Genomic DNA, 20,675 nt, shown 5'->3' on the forward strand with positions numbered 1-20,675 from the left:
TAGGGAAATCACATTTTGGACCAACATTTGTTTAATTTTCATTGGAAGTAATTCAATTTGGGTTAGCATTATCAGTATTGGATAGCAGTTTGATGGTATGCACATATAAGCCCTGACTGACCCCCCAGGGCTGATGGGTGGGGCCAAAAAGGGTTGAATTGACTGAAATTTCAAAATAAAATCTTCTCAAAGACCCAGATATGGTAGAATCAAACACTCTTCATAGATGGAAGGGTCTTAAGGTTTATGACCCTAGGGTCTCGCGTTTACCCCCTGGGGAAGGAGGGGGGGGGGGGGCAAAATTTATTATGGTTTATAATGGCAAAATGTTCCGTGTAGTTAATAGTGTAACTGCATATAATTGTGTTATGTACTGTTTTTAAGAAAGAAAAGAATGAGAGAGAGAAGAATTACAGGAAGAATAGAATCAACATAGAGAAAGAGAACTTCCATACACATATATATATTGTAAACATTAGTAGAATATAGATATCACTATAGAGGATATAAAAATATGGCATTGATATAGTAAATCATACCAAGGTTCACCCAACTTGAGACTGAATTATAGTATGTGATTCTGAACCATGTTAAGGCAAAGTACACCACATTCCAGACATAGATTCTTGTATAAAAAGTAAAATGTATAAAAATACCTGAGAAGATTTTCAATAAGGAACAAGGCTACTTAAGAGACTACAAGTCATAATATGATATTAGAATTGACTCCAGGGACTGACCCATCCTTGCAGACTTAACCCCTGGGTCATAACTTTTAAATAGTTATGATCCCCACCCCTAATCTATATATAAAAATGTTTGGCATAAAGCGACGAATGCAGTCATGATATTAGAAATGATCCCAGGATCTGCCCAGCCCTTGCAGACTTAACCCCTGGGTCATAACTTTTAAATGGTTATGATCCCCACCCCAAAACTATATATACAAATGCTGGGCATAAAGAGACGAATGCAGTCATGATATTAGAATTGACCCCAGGATCTGGCCACAAACCTATAGACCTTAAGTTTCTGATTCACAGCTTGGAAACAGTTGAGATCCCCACCCAATAATTACTATACATAAAATAGCTGGGCATGAAAAATCTAATACAGATTGCTACAAGGATTGGCCTTAGAGTCTGCAGGCCTATTCCCTTGGATCTCATTTGGAGAATATTTTGCCATAATTGCTTCGATATCCAAGTGAAAGGATGGTAATTAGTTATAAAAAGAGGGTGGGCAAGGGTTGGCAATTTGTTATTGAGGAATCGAAAGGGAATTTATTATTAAGGTATGGGAATTAGTTATTAAGGGTGGGGTATTAGTTAAGAGGTGATGATCATAATTAGTTATAAAGGGATTGGAATTACATATACCTAGTAATAGGGAACTAGTAATTAGTTTGTATTTTAAGGTTGGGAAATAAATTGATAATTGAAGGTGAAGATTAAGATGTCTGATAAAAATACTTGAATTCATGATCACTGCTTGTTACCTCTGTGCGAGTTCAGAAACTTGTAGGTGACAGGAAAGTCTCTGCCGTTGTCTGTCTCCTTTATATGATGGCTGTTCATAAGCCTTCCATCTCAATATGTCTGCATGGCATGTACTTTATCTAGTGCTTACAGATAAAGAAATCCTGCTTGTCAATAAATAGGTTATAAATTGTACAAATAAGGATCTTTTCCAATAAAGAGTTCAGCCACAAGTCCTTTGCATCGCATTTCATTGATTTTCTGTCTGAGACAGGCGATTAAAACTATGCCGTTCAGAACTAGTTTTCAATTCTGTATTTCACTGCATTTTGGTTTTAATTTTTCAACACTTTTTTTAATATTGATTCTTAAATTTTGTTAACTTGTTAAATCATTATGCTCAGCAAGTTAAATCTTTATTGTATAATTTGTAACAAAATATTTACATAAGAACAATTAAATTAAACATTCCTGCTGTTCAACTAAACTTAAAAAGTTAAATGTTATTAAACTTTTCACTCTACGTTGAATTGCAAGTAGCCTACTGAAGGTCTTCCTCCATAGCAAATCAAGCTTCTAGCTCCTTCTAAATCTGGAACAATTGAAAGCCATTAAAAAAGAGGGAATTCATGGCTATTTAGCAAGAAAGAAGTAAAAGAATCAATTTCGGCTATCCCTATGATGGCATAATGGACTGATCGCAATTGACAAAAAAAATGGAGATCATGTGGAAACAGAAGCTATTGATGGAGAGCCATTGCAGTTGATTAGATTTTGGGTTGAGATTCATTTTGTATGATCTTTGATTAAGACCAGTTATATGTACATGCATCTGATGTTTGTGGCACATGCAAATTACACACACATGCAAATTGTTGGGATCTGTCTTCCCCGAAATTCAGCAAATGGCCTGCCCTGGTCCATTGATTCTATTACTAGAATATTGTCTGTGGAGGAGATACATGATTGATTAGATTACTAGAATATTGTCTGAAGAGGAGATTCATGGATAGTAGGGGAGGGCACATATTCTGGGTTCTCTATAACCGCTCATCTTCCGTTAACAAAAACAAAATCTATCGCATGTAATGTATTTCCAGGTACATGTGTAGCTAACTTGCAGCCAACAACAGGAGACCTTTAGCTTGTGCCCTGAAAATTTCTTTGTCGCCTGACTTTTTTTTAAGAGAAAATCATTGCAGGAAGAAGCTGCTGTATTGGGCACAGCACGTGTATTTAAGGTGATCGAATGTACTGTTATAGACGCCAAAAAACAAGATAATTGGACAGTTGATTCACCAGTGGCAGACAGACATATTACATATCCTGCTATCGTGTAGGCTATTTGGGTTTGTCACAAGAACATTTGACATCAGCAATCTGTCGTGTGAGCTAGTGGTAGACATTACAACAGCCACCACCGCTGGTTAAGGTCATCAGAGGTCAGCCGCCTGACCCCCTCGGGCTGCAGATCCTCTGTAACATTGCCAGGGAGATAAATCATGATCCCATCCTGGAGAATGTGGGCTAGAGGTTACTGTTAGATACAGGCGGTAGCCCAAAGCTTGATTTTATCAAGTACTGTAAGCTTGATTAATCTGTGTATGTGTAGTAGCTTTTATAAAATGAAATCATTAAAAATATCTATACCACAGCAAAAACTGTCTTTTGATTTAAAGCTATCACATCTAAGTATGAAAAACAAACTTTGTTATAGTTTCTGTACAAAGCTGCAAAACAATTTCGTTATGGTAGGATTGCCTAAAACTATTGATTCATATATAAATAAGCTCAGAAACAGGTAACATTTTTAAGTATCCCTACAAACAGTACCACAGTTCTGTAGACATTTTTAAATGTCTGGTCTACTTTGTATGCATGAGCTTATAGAAAACAACTGAGCTGTTCATGTATTGTTTTTGAAAGGCTTGCAAACTTTACTTTTTTTTAAATAAAAATTTTAAACACTTTTTTTTTCTGATTTATTGAAAATGTTTTTTTCCGTGTGTGTGATACTGATCTCTTGTCTTGTTCATTGTGAATTGACCTGTACATGAAGATTTAATTTCAAGTTTCATTAATTATAAAACTATAATAGAACATTTGTGTTAACCTGTTAACTCATTCACCCCTGCAGACACATTTGAACTCTTCCAATTAAAAGGTTGGAATAGTTCATTATGAAACTTCAGGGGTGAATGACTTAAGCTTATGTATTATCTTACTGTTAACATCAGGGTCCAGGAAGTGCATGCACTTCAACACAGACACCGTGTACTTTTACCTTACTTTAACATCAAGGAGATCCGTCCAACATCTGCACGTTTACACCGTTGTTGATAACCCGTGAATTTAAGTTTTGTAGATTTTGTATTCAACAACTATATTTAATAAACGGAACGCTACAAATTTAGTTTCATTGTCTTGATCATATGATTAATATAATCACCTCCGAGAGGTTTGCTTGGTAACCATATTTCCTCAAAATAATGGCCCTATTTTAATAGAAATGTAAGAGGAATGGAATCTTTCACCCATGTGTGACAGCCATGGCAATAGAGAAGCCTTCAAACTGAAATGTAAGAGGAATAGAATGTCTAACTGCCATGGAGAAGCTTTCAAACTGAAATGTTTAAGAAATAGAATCCATTACCAATATTTGATGACCATGGAGACAGCACTTTCAAACTTAATATTAATCTGTCACCAATGTGTCACACGACCACATGCATGGCCGTGGAGAAAAACTTTCAAACCGAAATAAAAGGATATCAAACTGACATTATGATCAGTCATGTGTGATGGCCATGGAGACAGAACTTTCAAACTGAAAAAAATTGAGAGGAACAGAATCTTATAATTTAAATATCATTTGTCATAATCATTCAGGGGGAAAGGTATTTAATTATTGCACTGAAGAGAATATTGCAGACAAATAATCATGCTATTTGATTTGTCTGCAATCTCGTTGACAATTGTAGGACTACAACTCTAAATATAACTAGACAACTAGAGACAAATAAAAACATCTTGATTAAAACTACCATTCCATTTGGAGATAGTTGTTATAAAAATATCACACTTTACCACTTCTTTGAATTAAGATTATATTAAAAGATCTGGAGATGTGTGGAAATGTCTGTACATTTCTATCAGACAGATGTGCACTGAAGAGGTTATGCAGTCTCTTCCCCCATTTGTCTGAAAATTTTGTCTGCAATTATCATAAATGATATTTCGCTATAGTTTTTATGACAGCTGGCCACACCATCATACATATGCATATACACACATTCCACTGACAGATAGTCTGACATTGATTTTTTTATCTAGAACCTGTGGAGAAGTGAAATTTTGGCCGGGAGGGGGGGGTTCCACACATGTTAAGGGGCTTCTAATATATTACAGATAAAAGTGGTTGTATTTTGTTTTATGTCCTTACACAAAGACCTATACTACAGACCAGGAAATGACTAACATTGCGGATCTCGTCAGATAGCCACGAAGCTGACCTTAGCCGTGGTCTCTTGTTCAACAAACTTATTTATACATGTACATGTACAACATCCATCTTGATTAATTGTATCATGGGTTTTTGCTTCAGTTTGTTCTCCAGTGTGGTTTTACCTCTCAACATGCGAGGATAACTTTATAATGAATTTTGTTTGGAAAACTGTAGCCAAACACATGAAGCGATGAAAAAATATGTTGATTTTAATTTTATGCAACGATTGGATGAAATTTAAGCTGAGAATCATTTTCAGATTGTTGATCTGGAGATTAATATCAAATTCGTATGGCGACTGGAGTTTACGTTCAGAATTTAAAAGATAATTCTCCTGACAATTGAATTGTTTTAGAAGAATCAATTAAAATCTGATTCAATTGCAAAAACTAGCTAGGGAGCAACATTTATTAATTTGTGGCTGTGATGGTCAGTGTATTTAATGCTGTAGCGATGACACTGGTGCCTCAGCATGTACAATATGTGTGTGCTCTGGATCTTGTAAAAGGTACACGTGCGTGTCTGCCCGTGCATACGCATTACCGGAAGTTTATTAGCAGAGCATTCCTCAGCTCAAAGAAATTAAGCACGTAACGATAGGATTCTGTTCAAACTTAATTTTGTTAACGAGGAAAATCCCGACCCGCTTGATGTTCCCATGGTTGCCATTTAATTGAAACAGTTAAGGATTGGTGCACACACATTCACTTAAAAAATGGAGAGAATTCAAACCTGAAAGTGTTGCGTAATTTGATGGGAAGGCAGCAGGTGCCCTATAGCCTGTTCACCTGATTTGAGGAGATTCTGTGCTGAATGTTTGATCGAGTTACAACGAGACTAGTACTGATGCTGGACTCAGATCAGGGCTGTGGGAGTGGACACACGTGAACATGCAAGGAATCCACGATAATGATAAAATGGTCATCTGTAGAATCGTCTATATGCGGGTCCATTAAGCGACAGGTGTCGCCTATCTATAAGCGAGATATGGATTTTGTGTGTATGTGAACTGCTATATACATATGTACACGTGTACTGTGTATATGATAGATTATGTTCGTCAGCTATGAGTAACATGCTGTCTCTTCCTTCAAAGCAATATTTGTCAGATCTCAAATTTCATAGTGAAATTTAGTATTGAGGAATAATTAAACTCGTGGAAATTCAGGCTTGGATTTTGTATTGTAATATTGTGGAACTTATGACGGTTTTTTAAGACTCAAAAATTTAGCACATGATTTCCTATTGAAATGTTGTGAAACTTTGGAGAAGTGTTAAACTCATTTGATGAGAAAATTGTTCATCGCTATGGAGTGTTTATATACCTAATGAACAATATTTCACTACGAAGTGTGGAGAGGTTTCTACCAATGTACAGCCAATATTCATATACATATAAACCTCCACCTGTGGTCTGCTAAGGGATTACACTGGCATATATGACAAACTGGATTTATCACGGAATGTTCGGATTTTACCTAGTCAGTGTATCTGCAGCATGACAGGCACACTTTAACCTATAGTGCTTCATCTGTCCCCAGACAATCATAATTCAACGTTCACCATCATCTTTGTCTAATCCTTAACAGTGTGTGATAGATTAATGGAAGGAAAAATAGTGATTCTATGAGGAAGTGACAAAACAGCATTTAGATAAATCATTGTACATGTGTTTATAGAGCTAGCGTGTGCTTTAATTCAGACATAAAAACAGTGATTATAGAAAAAAGTCTGTGATATAAAGTAACTCAGTGGTTTTGAGGTGTATATCTGTTCTTCAAATGGTGGTAAATCTAAAGTAATTTGATGGTTAAAATTATGTTTAGGATAAGAGTGTTGTTTTCGTAAGTACAAAAAAGTATTATTTTAGACAATATCTATGATTTAAAAAGTATGTAAATCAGAAATGATTTTAAAAGAGGAAGTCAATATAATGATAAGTGTATATCAGGGATATTAGAGGGCATGTTCATGTAGTCTTAAAAGATGAAACTAGTTTTAAAGAGAATAAATTTTGATGGATAAATCATCATGATAACCTGTGCTTATACATATTGTCTTTTTAACACATAAATGTGGTTCAAGGTTTTCGTTGTGATAGAAGGTATTTGGTTTCACATCAACCTTTCTGTGACAGATTGAATGGGTTAGATATCGGTTTTCTGTACATCAAGTTATCGAGTGGTACATCTCTGCGACAAGTGTGTGGTAATAATCGCCTGATACATTCAACAGTTACACTGTTGTGTGACAAAATTATGTGTCTGATAACTGTGTGACAAACTTGAATCGTGTAGTACCGCGTTGTGTGTACGTGCAGTGTTTGACAATATATGCATCAACTTGTAAAGTGTGACTACCACTGACCGGCGGACTATTGAGATGTTTCTGCAGCAGTCGGACAATTTGCTGACCACCATGGTGCCAGGATCTGATCCCTACTTCATGTCTCCATTCTCTTCCATTTACAGGCGACACACGCCCTACATGGGACAGCCAGACTACCGCATCCATGAACTCAACAAGCGCCTGCAGCAGCGGACAGAGGTAAGGTCAAAGCTCAAAATAGTTAATTGTCACCTTTTTAATCTGGACATTGATCATGATGATTATTAGAAAATAAAACAAAAATTGGCCTATTATTAATTCTATAACCTTTGTAAGGATTTGGGGCTTTTCATGGGTAAAATATTGGTATTATCAACCAAAAAATGGGTTTTAAATTTTGATTAATGAGGTACCACAGTATGGACCCAGTGGTAATCAGGGTATTGAGAGTGACCTACAGTAGTTGTAGTGGATGTACAAAAACATGTGGAAGTTACATATAAAAAAAACTCCATATAAAAAGTCACAGATTGTCAAAAATCTTTCTATAAGTGTCTTGAACTATTTAGAAAAAGAAAAATTTGAAAGCATACTCGATATTTTGTTGAAATGAATTTTGGTATTTTTGCTGAATTCCATGATATCATATATATATATATTGCCGTCTTAAAAGTTATATAACTACGAAAATATCCATTAAGTTTAGTATTCCTGAATAAATTGTAATTAGTTTTCTTTAATTGGAGGACTAATGAACAGACGTCGTGTTCTACCTGTGTAATGTTGTATTTAGTAGTGCTAGACATTGATCTCGAGATTATTAAACCGCAGACCCATGATCTCATGCACCCTAATTGGATATATTGACTGCGTAACATTGATTGAATATAAGCTGAGGAACAGGTCATAGAAACATGTACTGTTGATATTTGTGTTTGACTTGTAAATGATTTATAATTAACCCCCAAAACAAACGCAGTTGCTCCATGCCTTGATTTAAATTTAAACTGCACCTGTAGCATGACCCCTGTCTTAAATTTTATACCCCCACACAATTGTTCGTGGATACAATATTGTCCAGGCAATACCAATAATTCCTTATGTTTCCTTTAAACTTAGAAGGCTTAAGGTAATTAAAAAAATAATATCTCCACCATGTTTACTTGCATCCAACATACTGTACCAGTCTCATGATTTTCCACAAGAGTTAATGCCCTTATTGTCTTTGTCTGAAGATTGATTCAGTCATTCTCCAGTTGCATTAAAGTGCTTGTATTAAAGCTGTGTTCATAAATCAGGTAATCAATGAAAAAAAAAGACAAAGCATTGTGTATTAATTAAAAGAAGCAAACCATTATTTTCTAAGCTACTTTACAATTAATTGATATACTCAGTGATCAAAAGTTAATTATTTCTGAGGTTTTGTTTAACACATCCTTTGGAGCATATCTTGTGCTGATTAGCTTAAAGTCTTTACCATTGTATTGCTAATTTAGGGTAATATTTTAGAGAAATATCATTGTTTTTTTAATATGGATAATTTATCTGTTTTCGTGAAATTTAATGAAATTGATGTTTTAATTAATGGTTCTATAAAAGAAATGTCCCAAGGGCTTACCACAGTGGAACTATGGTATTTTATCAAATACTGTACATGTATACTATCTTATTTGTTTACACGTTAATGCAGATTATATTTAGAAATGTGCATTGCATTTTTTCTTTCAAAAGTATTTTAATTGAAGATATATAACTAACCTTTATGAGTCTTGATTTTCGATGGGGGCACATTTGAGAAAGTGCAGGTTAGGTGGTAAAAGATAGCTATGGGACTGTCTGTTTTCTTTGTTGACTATTGTTGTTTTTAACATCTCTATATAAGAAAAGTATTGCAATTGCAATTGGCTATAGTTACTTTAAATAGCATACAGAGCTATGTCTAGACATAAAAATTGATTCTAGTGACTGATGAAAAATCGAAATGATCATTTCAGGCAGTGTACATGTCCTGTTATTGAAACATATGAGCAGAGCTTCAGTCTTTTTTCAGTCAATACAAAAAATAAGATAAAATTTCTTCTTTTATTTTTACCTGTTATGAACTTTTCTATTTTCTCATAAATCAAATTAAGTTTTGGTGCAAGTTTTGAAATTTACAATGAATATTTACTGTATCTTCTAAATCTGATTCAGGGAGATGTTTTTTTTATTAGCTTACTTAATACCAATTCAAGGTGTTCATTAAGATTCAGATTCGGTCAGGATTGACCTATATTCAATTGTTCATAAGAAGGATAAGATGAAATTTTCACACTGAGATCAGTTAAAAGGGTCACAACACAAACATTTCCACACACACACATGTACACACGACCATTTCCACACACAAACATTTCACAAGCATTTCCACACACAAACATTTCACACACAAACATTTCACAAGCATTTCCACACACAAACATTTCACACACAAACATTTCACAAGCATTTCCACACACAAACATTTCACACACAAACATTTCACAAGCATTTCCACACACAAACATTTCACACACAAACATTTCACAAGCATTTCCACACACAAACATTTCACACACAAACATTTCACAAGCATTTCCACACACAAACATTTCACACACAAACATTTCACAAGCATTTCCACACACAAACATTTCACACACAAACATTTCACAAGCATTTCCACACACAAACATTTCACACACAAACATTTCACAAGCATTTCCACACACAAACATTTCACACACAAACATTTCACAAGCATTTCCACACACGACCATTTCCACACACAAACATTCACAAGCATTTCCACACACACACATGTACACACGACCATTTCCACACACAAACATTCACAAACATTTCCACACACACACATGTACACACGACCATTTCCACACACAAACATTTCACAAGCATTTCCACACACAAACATTTCACACACAAACATTTCACAAGCATTTCCACACACAAACATTTCACACACAAACATTTCACAAGCATTTCCACACACAAACATTTCACACACAAACATTTCACAAGCATTTCCACACACGACCATTTCCACACTCAAACATTTCACACACAAACATTTCACAAGCATTTCCACACACAAACATTTCACAAACATTTCCACTCATGAAAATTTCCACTTTTACCGTAATTCATGAGAAAATTTTAATTTTCATCTGAATCCCGCATGATGATATCTCCTGAAATTATTCTTGGTACATGAATGTACATAATTAATGAAGTCTTTAACTGTTCATCATTGATTATATAAACTACCTATAGGTATAGTTTGATCTTTGAAGTTTTTGGCCCATGCTGTAATATCTTATATATAGCAAAAACCAGATCTAATACGCTAGATTGTAAGGTTGGTCATGTACAGCATGAAGGACTTGTAATATGATCGGGTTATAAATCTGCTAACAGGTGGTAACCATATATAATATATACAGTCTTAATACCAGGCATGGACTTAACTCTGGTAGATGTCTACAAATTGTGATAGTCAAAATGTAATCTGTGGAATTTGTCCATGCTGACAGTGATTTCTGGGGCATATCTCAGAAACTGTTTCACACATTGGCATCAAACTTTGTACATAGATACATCATGGGGAGGCTGTGTGTGTTGCATTCCTAATTGAGGTCACTGTGACTTCAATTTTACCTTTGACCTTGACCTCATGTACTAAAAGATGGTTTTCCCCGAGCATATCCCAGCTGCTGTTTCAAAAATGAACATCAAACTTTGTACATATATAGGTACATATCATGGGAAGGCTGTGTCACATCTTAAAATAAGGTCACTGTTACCTCTTTTTCACATTTCACTTTGACGTCAGTTACTAAGATAATAGTTTTAGGAACATATCCCAGCTGCCTGTTTCATGTATAGGCATCACACTTTGCATATAGGTATGTCATGGGATGGCGTCCTAAAAGAAGGTCGCTACAACCTCAATTTGACCTTTGACCATGCCTGAAGTCCTAATGCATTGTGTAATACAGGTTTCCAAAGCATATATTGACTACCCTTTCATGTATATGTACCTCAGACTTGGTGTGAGTGTACTTTATAATCAAGGAATATTTGTTGATAAACAATTTATGTAGTATGGATATAAGACTCGGATGTGAAGGTCAGGTTGTCAGTTTTGTAATATAAGGTTAATGAGGTCAATGTTCAGTTATCTGACCTTGACATCCAATTCTCAACAATATTTATATAGGAACAGATATATAGGGAGCAGCTAGGGGTATCCGTGAAGCCCACGCTTTGAGTTAGCCTATCTGGCCACGAGGAACAAATGTTGTTTTAATGTGCATTCAATGGCAACTAATTGATTCATGCTAATCATAAAATGAATAAATTCATTTTGTGCCCCTGTTCAACACTTCCTTTCAAGAACTTTTTATCTGACAAAAATCTGTCTTTAATAAATTGCACAGGTTGCATGGAATAAATAATAACATTTTTTTGCCAGAAGTGATCGGGTGCAAAAACGTAAAAAGAAATTGTACTATGCATGTTACATCAGTTTTGTGTTGAATGATGTAGCATTTATTACAAATGCTTGAGTTTAACCAGTGTGTGAAGAGTGCACTGTGGAGAACCTGGTAGAGTACATGTAGCTAAATAAGGGTTGGGTGATGAGTAGTGACAGCTGTGTAACCTAGATCAGGACGCTCTTCACATACTTGGCTAATCAGAATCAGGTACATGCATAGTAGTGCTAAAAGTACATCTTTAACAAGTTGGGACAGCAAACTCGTTAACAGGTCACGTCTTCAGCAGATAATAACAGCTCAATTTAAGAGAAACTAATGCCTTTTTGGAAAACAACCAAAAGTATTTTCGATGACTGTTTTTATTTCATTATTACTTATTTTAACACATTCATAGGCTACCTCCTCAATATACCCTAGGTCTTAAGATTTTAGAAAAAACTGAGTTTTTCAATGCATTTCAACATATTATAAATATCATCACTCACATTTAGTATATACATGTAGTATAACTGAAATTGTAAAGCACATTTAAATAGTCTACATCTTGTTGCTTCTACCCTTCCTCTTTCTTTTCTTAACTGACCTCCCTTTACTATAGGTTGCCTTACCATTTTAAATTTACTGGCCTTAATAAACTTGTGACTGTTACTGGCCTTATACATTTTATCATAAACAAACTTTTGCACCACTCAGATGTTACCTTTTAAATTGAACTACAGTATTGTCCAAAATACACACACATACACTACACGCATGCATCTTGCACACAGGGGAGGCCGTCCTTAAATGACCTTAGCTGTTAATAGGACGTTAAACAAAATCAAACAAACAAAAAAAGTATTGTCCATGGGATAATAGCAAGCCAATGACATTTTATATTCAAAACTTTAAATAAAAATTTAGAAGAAAAAATATATTCTAAAAATTCTTTCCAAAGTATACGTAGAACTTGAACACTTGAGTATGATTTCAAAGTTAGTGCTTCAGAAGTAAAGAAACCTCAAAAGCAGAACTTCAAAAAACAGCATTTTAAAGTAGAAACCTCAATTATGAAAGTAATCTTCAGTCTGCTATAGCTTATTTACATGTATAGGGTATATATGTAAATATGAATTTTTCGGTTACAGGACAGTGACAACCTGTGGTGGGATGCCTTCACTACAGAATTCTTTGAGGATGACGCCAACCTGACGTTATCATTTTACCTGGAGGACGGACCTAAACGATACAGTAAGTATGAATATGACTTGGTGAATCAATGACCAACATAGAGAGAACTACACATACCTGTATTTGCAACTTTAAAAACCTATACTTGAATGAGATCAGTGGAATCTCGGTAATTTGTTTGGAGTTTTGAATACTTCCGACAGCTAAGGAAATAACGCTGGACATATTGATATTGATATTGTGAACTGTTCGATATTCTGTAAATAGTCTGTAAATCAACATTTAGTATTTGCTGAATTTGTTGTTCCTTTTATAATTCCAAATGTTTTGGAGCAAGTCATGGAAATGATGGAATTACATTAATAAAATATCAATTTAAAAAAGTCCAGCAGATGATTAAGCTTGAATTAGCTATCATTGAGTTGTGCTTTGAAGCTTTAGACATTTTGTGTCACATTTACAGCGATCGGTCGGACATTGATACCTCGCTACTTCAGGAGTATATTTGAGGGAGGAGTAACTGATCTGTACTACATCCTGAAATACCCCAAGGAATCCTTTCACAACACCTCAATCACTCTCGACTGTGACCAGGCTACCATGGTCACTCATCATGGTAAACCAATGTTCACCAAGGTACGGTCAGATTGCACAATTTTTTTCATAATTCAAAATATTTCAAGAGTAAGCAAATGAAGATTGTGTGATAGAACATTTATAACTGTTACTGTTATGGGTTAAAATGAACATAATTTAAATCCATTACTACAAGACAGTCTGCTGTGGTTGTCATGGAAACACATTAAGATAGGTCATTAACCTGGGGAGCAGATGTATGCAAGTGAGATTAAGACTTGTTAGATCATGTATTTTTATCAAAGGTAGGGTCAATTAAGACCTTTTAGATAATTTATTTGCGTCACAGGTGTATGTTTTGTAATGTAAGATCCCGTATATGTCCTAATAAGCATGCTGTGCCTGGTTAATAAGGTACAGGTTTGTATTCAGGACCTTTTCAGAGTTAACACTCGCTTCTGAAAGATTTTTTAATTTATTTTTTTAATTTCTAAAAGATGTAGGGCCATGTGAGCTTATGCCGTACTGCAGTAGGTACCTGGGATGGAGTGCTATAAAGTTTCCTCATTAAAGTGACCTTGACCTACTTTCAAGGTCACAGAGTTTAAATATGTTAAATATTTCAAACAACAATATCCTAAGAACCATTTGAACTAGAGTCATGATACTTGGGTATGTTATGTAGACCAGCAATGCGAATATTTTTCTAGATTACAGTAATGAGGTCAAAGGTCAACTTTAAATGCTAGTCGGGGGTCAAATGTCAACTTTGGTTAAAAGCTTTAACAATCTTCTTCTCAAGTTCCATAAGGCCCAGGGTCATGATATTTGGCCAGTAGGTACCTGGGATGTAGTGCTAAAAATTATTTCCTCATTAAAATGACCTTGACCTATTTTCAAGGTCACAGAGTTTAGATATGGTAAATATTTCAAACAACAATATCCTAAGAACCATTTGAACTAGAGTCATGATACTTTGGTATGTTATGTAGACCAGCAGTGCAAATATTTTTTTTCAATTACATTTATGAGGTGAAAGGTCTACTTTAAATGCTAGTCAGGGGTCAAATGTCAACTTTGGTTAAAAGCTTTAACAATCTTCTTCTCAAGTTCCATAAGGCCCAGGGTCATGATATTTGGCCAGTAGGTACCTTGGATGGAGTGCTATAACATTTCCTCATTAAAATGACCTTGACCTACTTTCAAGGTCACAGCGGTTAAATATGTTAAAAATTTCAATCAACAATATCCTAAGAACCATTTGAACTAGAGTTATGATAACTTTGGTATGTTATGAAGACCAGCAGTTCGAATATTTTTCTCAGTTACAGTTATGAGGTCAAAGGTCAACTATAAATGCTAGTTGGGGGTCAAATGTCAACTTTGGTTAAAAGCTTAAACAATCTCTTTTTCAAGTTCCATTAGGCCCAGGGTCATGATATTTAGCCAGTAGGTACCTGGGATGGAGTGCTAAAAAGTTTCCTCATTAAAATTACCTTGACCTACTCTCAAGGTCACAGGGGTCAAATATGTTAAAAACTTCAAACAACAATATCCTAAAAACCATTTGGACTAGTCATGATACTTAGGTTTGTTATGTAGACTAGCTGTGTGAATTGTTTTCTTCATTAGAGTAATGAGGTCAAAGGTCAACTTTAAGTGCAAATTGGGATTCAAATGTCAACTTTGGTTAAAAGCTTTAAAATTAAAATTTTAAGTTTCAAACAACAATATCTTCAGAACCATCAGAACCGTTTAAGAGATGTTAAAATGTCTTGTGTTCTAGCTATATATAGTTACCAAATGGTCTTAAGTTACCTGTATGTCAGTTGCATGTAACAAAGAAACAGGTGAGCGATACAGGCCCTCTGGGCCTCTCGTTTTCCTGTTTTATCAGAAAATTAAAAAAAAAAATCATGCTGAAACTTTCAAAGATCACAATTATTTAAAAGTACAGGTTCCCAATGAAGTTGGAGTATATAGTTAATGAATTCTTCTCCTGAACTGCTAAACAGAGTTTTACCGCATTTGACTGGAAACATTCTTAGGCAGTTGGGGTTAATTTTTATGCCCCCGCCATAAAATAGGGAGGGGGGGGGCATATAGTGTTGCCCATGTCTGTCCCATCCCATCCATGAGGGGGGGGGGGGGGCATTTATGTCTTGCAGACATTTTTTTTAAAGTTTTTAAATGATGGGTTGATCCCACAAGGCTAAAAATGTGGACCAAAAAGGGATAATTTTTTCGATATTGATTTCAGTAACTCTTCTTGAAGCTCTCTGAAATTGATTTTCAGGTGGAGGCTCAAAATTATACAAATGGAGGGGCTAACCCTTGGGACTGAGGGTTGAAGCAAAAATGGGGCATAACTTGAGTAGAAGAGATCCTTTCCCTTTAACCAAATAGACTTTGATCATGAGTCAAAAAACAGTTAAAATCTGCTCGCTGAGCACTGTTATGCTGCCAGGACTGGCAATACTGTAGAGCTGGATATTTACGCAGGGATGATATTTTTCGTGATTTTGCAGATCAATAATGTGCAGAATAGCGCAAAAATGAGCTGTGATAATAGACTCCATAACCATACTGTCACCATGAAATAGCGTGCATGTTGTTGTGACGATTCATATATATGAAGAGAAATGAAAATAGATTATATCACACATATAATATTTTGTTGATGATTTATGTAACAAAATTCACTTTCTTGTAGTTGCTCAGTATTCTGTAATAAAGCATATTCATTTGACTATTTGACACCTAATATATCAAGTGTCCTGTCTCTGTACTTATTACATATAAGACACCATGAAAATGGAGTTCTTTCACATGTCTAGATTGCGAAATTATAAGCCCGTGTAAATAACCCATTATACAGTATTACTTTTAATGAGAATATTCTACCAAATCGCCTAAATATTCATATGATCAATACAGGCCTCTTAGCCTCTTGTCTAATATTAATTACAAGTCAACCAGGTATTACCAAAAGTAAATCAGCTCAAAATTGGAGGTCATTCTTATAAGAACATAAATGGTAAGATGTGTATTGTCAATTCTAATACATGAACATGTATATGAAACAGACTATAACCTAATCGATGCCACAAAATAGAGAAAAACAGGGCTTTAAATATTTTATTGAAACAGACTGTATTGTAATCACAAAGCCTGTGAAGTAGACTACTTTAGTGTAAATTTATGATAAATAAATTATGACTGAGAATCATTACCATTGCATGTTGTGATCATGACAAACCCCATTCTGTCTGCCAGTGTTTCCCTTCCCGAGTACATTGCAAACTAATTCACAATCAATAGCAGACAGTCACAAATTATGCAAAGCATGGCGACATTGTTCCAGGGTCCAAGGTAGTGATTAGGACTTGTAATTAGATTACTGGCACAAGACAAGGGTGGGTAGGGCAGGCAGTTCAGAGCTAGATCTCAACCGGAGTCTGCGTGTCTCAAACTCCTCTCTCAATATCATTGTAGACCACACAAGAAACCCCCATGATTGTGTTTAAAAGATTTAGAAAAAAAGGTAATTGCCAAATTTGAATTGAAGATATTTTGCTTTTGAGGTTGAGCCATGTTTCTCTTGCTCATTTTCATATCTGAAAAATTCTCAAGATAAAATGAAATTTGTTGTTCTGGATAAAACCCAAGAAGACCATGTATGATGGACTGTAACGTACTAAGCACACCATCCTTAAGTAATGATCGATGCTTACACAAGGTAAAAGTAATCGCACAGCCATCAGAAAGTAAATATCTGCGTCTTTTACAATAAATTCCATTAACTCACCATGGATGTCTGTCTGCAATATTTCTCTCTTGTTCTCTGAGAAACATAGAGAGAAAAATCAATGAAAAGTGTGAAAGATATCGGGCTCATTAGCGTCCGACTACATCTGTGTGTGGAAATTAATACAGATAGCGATGGCATTGGAATTGCCGATCAAATCACTTGAAACATTATGCTAAATAAATTGAAAAAGATGTTATGGTGCATTTAAGGTCATACGGTCATCAGGGTCATAGATGAACAAGGAGGTCATTGGTGGTCAATGACATCAATTTGTACATTATTTGAAATGTCATATGTTGTCACGGGTGATACAGGTGGGTGGTAGAGACCGAGTTGAAATGTCATATGATGTCACGGGTGATACAGGTGGGGGGTAGAGATCGAGTTGAAATGTCATATGTTGTCACGGGTGATACAGGTGGGTGGTAGAGATCGAGATCCTATTTTCTGAAGGTCATAGTGTTCAAAATATAAGCTATGCTCATTAATAAGCCCACCCCTTGTCAATCGGGTTTTACCTTTGATGTCAGATGAAGTTGCTTCTGCACATGTACAATGAGCCATTTTAAGGAATACATAGAGTGTCTATTTTTAAAAAAAAATAAAAAAAATACATGTATGTAGATCCTTTCAGCTTTGAACAGATTAAAAGTAAAATGTTGTTAAAAAAGACTTTCCCAGTTTGTCTATGTCTTAATTTTTTCATGAAATTTTTGTGTATTCTGAAGGTGGTGACAGAGGGGAGACTTATCCTGGAATTCACGTTTGATGACCTGATGCGCATACGTTCCTGGCATTTTCAAGTGCGGCAACACAGAGAACTCATCCCACGAAGCGTAATAGCAATGCAGGTCAGAATATTAGAATGCATGTTTATAAAGTTAAAGTCAAACCTTTCTAAACCAACAAGACAAACTGTTTTGCTTTGAATAAACCGACTCACTGTTAGTGCAGGCATACAGTCACCAGACCTACTGTTTATACTTATTAATCAAAAATCTCTCATGAAATGTAAGTGATGTAGATACTCCTCTCCAGGAGTTACAGAAGCTTAAGAGTTCATAAAAAAAAATATTCTCATGTGGGGAAAGTGGGATAGGCAACTGTTCAGCGAGGCCTGTTCAACAAAGATTTCAATAATTTTACATACAGGGTGTGGGTGAACGTGACACCAATTAGTTTTAAACAGGGAGAATAAATACTGAAATCCTACAAAAGTGATCTTAACTGAACCACAATGATATCAGAATATCAGAATCAGGGGGGAGGGAGATGTTTTTGATTGATATACATATGTGTATGCTACCACAATATGACATAAGTTATGTATCTCCTTCCCAAAATATTAATCCTTTGGGAAAAGTGGTCCTTTCTTGTTCGATAATCGGGGGTAATTCAAATTAATTGGATAGTTAGCTCACCTAGCTCGAAGTGCCAAGTGAGCTTATGCCGTGGCGCGGCGTCCGGCGTCCGTCCGTCCGTCCGTCCTCGTCCGTCAACTTTTCCTTTAAACAACTTCTTCTGAAGAACGGACAGGCCTAGAGTCATAATATTTGGCTGAAAGCTTCGTTGGTAGGAGCCCTACAAAGTTTGAGAACGAAAATGACCTTGACCTGTTTTCAAGGTCACAGGGGTCAAATATGTCAAAAACTTCAAACGACTTCTTCTAAAGAACTAAAAGGTATAGAATCTTCATATTTGGCTGATGGCTTCCTTGGATGGAGCCCAACAAAGTTTGAGAATGAAAATTACCTTGACCTTCTTTCAAGGTCACAGGGGTCAAATGTGTCAAACACTTCAAACGACTTCTTCTGAAGAACTGAAAGGTATATAATCTTTATATTTGGCTGGTGGCTTCCTGGGATAGAGCCCAACAAAGTTTGAGAATGAAAACTAGTTTGACCTACTTTCAAGGTCACAGGGGTCATATATGTCAAAAGCTTCAAATGACTTCTTCTGAAGAACTGAAAGGTATAGAATCTTTATTTTTGATTGATGGCTTCCTTGGATAGAGCCCGACAAAGTTTGAGAATGAAAATGACCTTGACCTTCTTTCAAGGTCACAGGAGTCAAATGTGTCAGACACTTCAAACGACTTCTTCTGAAGAACTGAAAGGTATATAATCTCTATATTTGGCTTGTAGCTTCCTAGGAAAGAGCCGAACAAAGTTTGAGAATGAAAATGACCTTGACCTTCTTTTAAGGTCACATGAGGCAGATATGTCAAACACTTTAAACGACTTCTTCTGAAGAACTGGTAGTTATAAAATCTTAATATTTGGCAGGTGGCTTCCTGGGAAAGAGCCAAACAAAGTTTGCGAATGAAAATGACCTTGACCTACTTTCAAGGTCACAGCGTTCAAATATGTCAAACAGTTCAAACAGCTTCTTCTGAAGAATTAAAAGGCATAAAATTATAATATTTGGCTGGTGACTTCCCGGGATAGAGCTCACCAAAGTTTGCAAATGAAAATGACCTCAACCTACTTTAGAGGTCACAGAGGTCAACAACATTTTAATGGATTTGTTCTTGAGAACTAAAAGGAATGGATTCATAAGATTTGGCTGGTAGCTTTTTGGAATAGAGCTAACCAATTTGAGAAGGAAAATGACATTGACCTACTTACAAGATCACAGGGAAAAATATGGCCAGCAACTTCTGAAGAAGAATCAAAAAGCATAGAATCTTATAATAATATTTTGCTGGTAGTTTCAACAGATGGAGCCAACAAAGTTTGCGAGGGAAATATTTTTAGTGCAATATAATATTTAATGAGAATATTTTGCTATGACTGCTTAAATATTCAGGTGAGCGATACAGGCCCTCTTGGGCCTCTTGTTCACATTTGAGTTTTCATTAGAAAGCATGCATTAGAAGCACGAGGGGTATTGAAATGGTTTTAGGGCAAACTCCACAAAAATGGCAGATTGAAGATTGTGTCTTGTTGATTCCCTGCTTCAAAAGGAAGGGAGACCAACAGTAGGTTAAGGTCTTCTGGTCTTTCTAATAACATCTTGTTGGGCAATAAATTTAAAACCATTGGAGTTACCCTAATGACACTTGAAATAAACCTGAATAACCAACAGCAGTACACAGAATTTAAATCAAGTTCCTTATGACCAAGCTTTACCTCTAGGTCAAATTTCAAATCATAAGTGCAATGTATTTGCTGTGAAATTGGCTGGCTTTACATTTTAAACAATTGATTGTAATTCCAAGATATCTTAATGAAACTAATGAAGTATGCCAGTTTCATTGACAGTTAAGG

The 20,675-nt window shown here is 35.5% G+C and overlaps 2 protein-coding genes across 4 annotated transcripts in view; one reads left to right on the forward strand and one right to left on the reverse strand.

Moving 5' to 3' along the window:
• Nucleotides 1–5,791, reverse strand: part of LOC110462346 — a 22,127-nt gene extending 16,336 nt beyond the window's left edge. The window contains exon 1 of the mRNA XM_021516286.1: nt 5,716–5,791. The gene's annotated coding sequence lies outside the window, so the exon portion shown is untranslated. The remainder of the gene's footprint in view (nt 1–5,715) is intronic.
• Nucleotides 1–20,675, forward strand: part of LOC110462345 (LIM domain-binding protein 2-like) — a 32,471-nt gene that overhangs the window by 7,024 nt on the left and 4,772 nt on the right. For 2 of the 3 annotated variants that reach the window (XM_021516282.1, XM_021516283.1), the window contains exons 1-4: nt 7,195–7,530; nt 12,977–13,079; nt 13,483–13,655; nt 18,135–18,257. In XM_021516282.1, coding sequence (XP_021371957.1) covers nt 7,366–7,530; nt 12,977–13,079; nt 13,483–13,655; nt 18,135–18,257 — 564 coding nt within the window. In that variant the 5' untranslated portion in view covers nt 7,195–7,365. Of the gene's footprint in view, nt 1–7,194; nt 7,531–12,976; nt 13,080–13,482; nt 13,656–18,134; nt 18,258–20,675 lie in introns of those variants that run through there. The other variant, XM_021516284.1, reaches the window with a different exon arrangement.

This window comes from Mizuhopecten yessoensis, unplaced genomic scaffold (assembly GCF_002113885.1).
Source record: "Mizuhopecten yessoensis strain PY_sf001 unplaced genomic scaffold, ASM211388v2 scaffold10771, whole genome shotgun sequence".
Taxonomy (NCBI): domain Eukaryota; kingdom Metazoa; phylum Mollusca; class Bivalvia; order Pectinida; family Pectinidae; genus Mizuhopecten; species Mizuhopecten yessoensis.